The 3,202-nt window shown below is 44.2% G+C and overlaps 1 protein-coding gene across 1 annotated transcript; it reads left to right on the forward strand.

Moving 5' to 3' along the window:
- Window positions 1-1,416: 1,416 nt before the first annotated feature.
- On the forward strand, window positions 1,417-1,849 carry LOC100604156 (40S ribosomal protein S26-like). Its single transcript, XM_012502479.2, has one exon. The coding sequence runs from the start codon at window positions 1,423-1,425 to the stop codon at window positions 1,720-1,722; it is 300 nt and encodes a 99-aa protein (XP_012357933.1). The 5' UTR covers window positions 1,417-1,422; the 3' UTR covers window positions 1,723-1,849.
- The last annotated feature ends 1,353 nt before the right edge of the window (window positions 1,850-3,202 follow it).

The raw sequence follows: 3,202 nt of genomic DNA on the forward strand, positions 1-3,202 counted from the left end.
GCTACCTGCAGACCCAGTAATTCCATACCTAGGTTCAAACCCTGGAGAAACTTTGAACATGTACACTATTTTTTTTTTTTTGAGACGGAGTCTTGCTCTGTCCTCCTGGCTGGAGTGCAGTGGCGCGATCTCGGCTCACTGCAGTCTCTGCCTCCCGGGTTCACACCATTCTTCTGCCTCAGCCTCCCGAGTAGCAGGGACTACAGGCGCCCGCCACCATGCCTGGCTAATTTTTTTTTTTTGTATTTTTAGTAGAGACGGGGTTTCACCATATTAGCCAGGATGGTCTTGATCTCCTGACCTCGTGATCCACCCGCCTCGGCCTCCCAAAGTTGTGGGATTACAGGCGTGAGCCACCGCCCCTGGCCAAACATGTACACTATTAAACATGTACACAAATGTTCACACAGCATAGTGTGGGACAGTTGAAATCTATAAGCAATCTACGTGTCAACCAACAGTAGAATGATACAAAATTATGGTGTAGACACACAAAGGAACGCTATACAATTATGAAAATGAAGAGATTGGAGGTATGCATCAACTGGATAGATGGATAGATTTATCACCAACGTGGATAGGTCTCAAAATTAATGTTGTGAAAAAAGTAAATGAAGAATATGTACAGTATGATTCCACTTATATAAACCTCAAAAAATGAACAGTATCCTAATTTCAAGGCTTACTAGGAAGCTACAACAATCAAGACATTGTAGTATTGGTCTATGGTGTAATAGAGACACAGATAAATGGAAAAGAATCGAGAATCCAGAAATCAATCACACATATGTGGTCAACTCAGTTTCGACAAAAGTATCAAGGCAATTTAGTGAGAAAGTACAGACTTTTCAACAAAAATGGTGCTGGAGCATTTAGACACCCAAATGAAAAAAGAATAAACCTTGATTCAGACCTCACACCATATATAAAAAGTAACTCAAAATGGATCAGAGACCTAAATGTAAAACCTAAAACTATAAAACTTCCAAAATAATCAGGAGAAAATCTGTGTGACTTTAGGTTATTCAAAGATGTCTTAGAGGATGCCGAAAGCATTAACTGTAAAAGAAAAAAGGAATAAAATGGGCTTCGTCAAAACTAAAAACTTCTGCTCTTTGAAAGCTAAGGTTAGGTGACTAGAAAGACAAGTCACAGAATGAGAGAAAATATGTGCTATATATATATATATATATCTCTGTATATATATATATATCTGTATATATATATATATATATATATATATATATATATATCTGATAAAGCGCTGGTATCCAGAATATATAAAGAACATGCACGACATGATAATTAGAAAGTAAACAATCCAATAAAAAAGAAGCACAAAGATTCCAACAGAAACGTCCCAAGAGAAGAAATACAAATTACAAAAAAGTGCATGAGCTCTCTCCAGTCAGTGCCTCCAAAATGACAAAGAAAAGAAGGAACAATGGTCGTGCCAAAAAGGGCCGCGGCCACGTGCAGCCTATTCGCTGCACTAACTGTGCCCGATGCGTGCCCAAGGACAAGGCCATTAAGAAATTTGTCATTCGAAACATAGTGGAGGCCGCAGCAGTCAGGGACATTTCTGAAGCAAGTGTCTTCGATGCCTATGTGCTTCCCAAGCTGTATGTGAAGCTACATTACTGTGTGAGTTGTGCAATTCACAGCAAAGTAGTCAGGAATCGATCTCGTGAAGCCCGCAAGGACCGAACAACCCCACCCTGATTTAGACCTGCGGGTGCTACCCCACGTCCCCCACCAAAGCCCATGTAAGGAGCTGAGTTCTTAAAGACTGAAGACAGACTATTCTCTGGAGAAAAATAAAATGGAAATTGTACTTAAAAAAAAAAAAGTGCATGAAAAGGTGTTCAACATCATTAGTCATTAGAATATGCAAATTAAAACATTTATTTATTTATTTATTCTTTTTTTCTTGTTCTTTTTTTTGAGATGGAGTTTTTCGTTTGTTTGTTTTTTGTTTTTTGTTTTTTTGAGATGGAGTCTTGCTCTGTCGCCCAGGCTGGAGTGCAGTGGCGCAATCTCGGCTCACTGCAAGCTCTGCCTCCCGGGTTCACGCCATTCTCCTGCCTCAGCCTCTCCGAGTAGCTGGGACTACAGGCGCCCGCCACCACACCCGGCTAATTTTTTGTATTTTTAGTAGGGATGGGGTTTCACCGTGGTCTCGATCTCCTGACCTCGTGATCCGCCTGCCTCGGCCTCCCAAAGTGCTGGGATTACAAGCGTGAGCCACCACACCCGGCCGAGATGGAGTTTTGTCCTTGTCACCCAGGCTGGAGTGCAATGGTGCGATCTCGGCTCCCTGCAGCCTCCGCCTCCCAGGTTCAAGGGATTCTCCTGCCTCAGCCTCCTGAGTAGTTGGGATTACAGGCTCCTGCCACCACGTCCTGCTAATTTTTGTATTTTTAGTAGAGATGGGGTTTCACCTTGTTGGTCAGGCTGGTCTCAAACTCCTGACCTCAGATGATCTCCCCACCTCGGCCTCCCAAAGTGCTGAGATTACAGGGGTGAGCCACCGTGCCCAGCCAAAACTATTTGTATAAGTAGGTATTTCAGAAATATCTGAGAGTGAGGGAGTTCAGTAGGATTCTGGAGAGAGACACAGATGACCTCAATGGTTTGGTAGTGTTCTGTGTTTTAAGGTGGAAACCGAATGAAAATCAGTTGTTAAAACAGGAAGGTATTATTTGGGAGAAAGGGATGAAGCATTAACCCTGTCCTCTTGGCTTGGAGTCAGGGTCATCAGTCATCCATCCACCTGGAAGCGCCTAGGGGGAAGTGAGGGTGACCACAGGTGTGGAAGTTTGAGCAACAACAAAAGGAGGGACAGGCACTGTTCACTGCCCCCCAAACATCATTCTCCACTCCTCCTTGTGGAGCACTTGAGAATGTAGCTGGAGATAGAGGTAGCCCTTAGTGCTGTCCCCATCCTACCCTTGAAAGAGAAGAAAAGAGGCCGGGCACGGTGGTTCATGCCTGTAATCCCAGCACTTTGGGAGGCTGAGGCAGGCGGATCACGAGGTCAGGAGTTTGAGACCAGCCTGACCAACATGGTGAAACCCCGTCTCTACTAAAAATACAAAAATTAGCCAGGTGCGGTGGCACATGCCTGTAATCCCAGCTACTCAGGAGGCTGAGGGAGGAGAATCGCTTGAACCTGGGAGGTGGAGGTCGCAGTGGGCCGAGA

The sequence above is a fragment of the Nomascus leucogenys genome, chromosome 23, assembly GCF_006542625.1.
Source record: "Nomascus leucogenys isolate Asia chromosome 23, Asia_NLE_v1, whole genome shotgun sequence".
In the NCBI taxonomy this organism is placed as follows: domain Eukaryota; kingdom Metazoa; phylum Chordata; class Mammalia; order Primates; family Hylobatidae; genus Nomascus; species Nomascus leucogenys.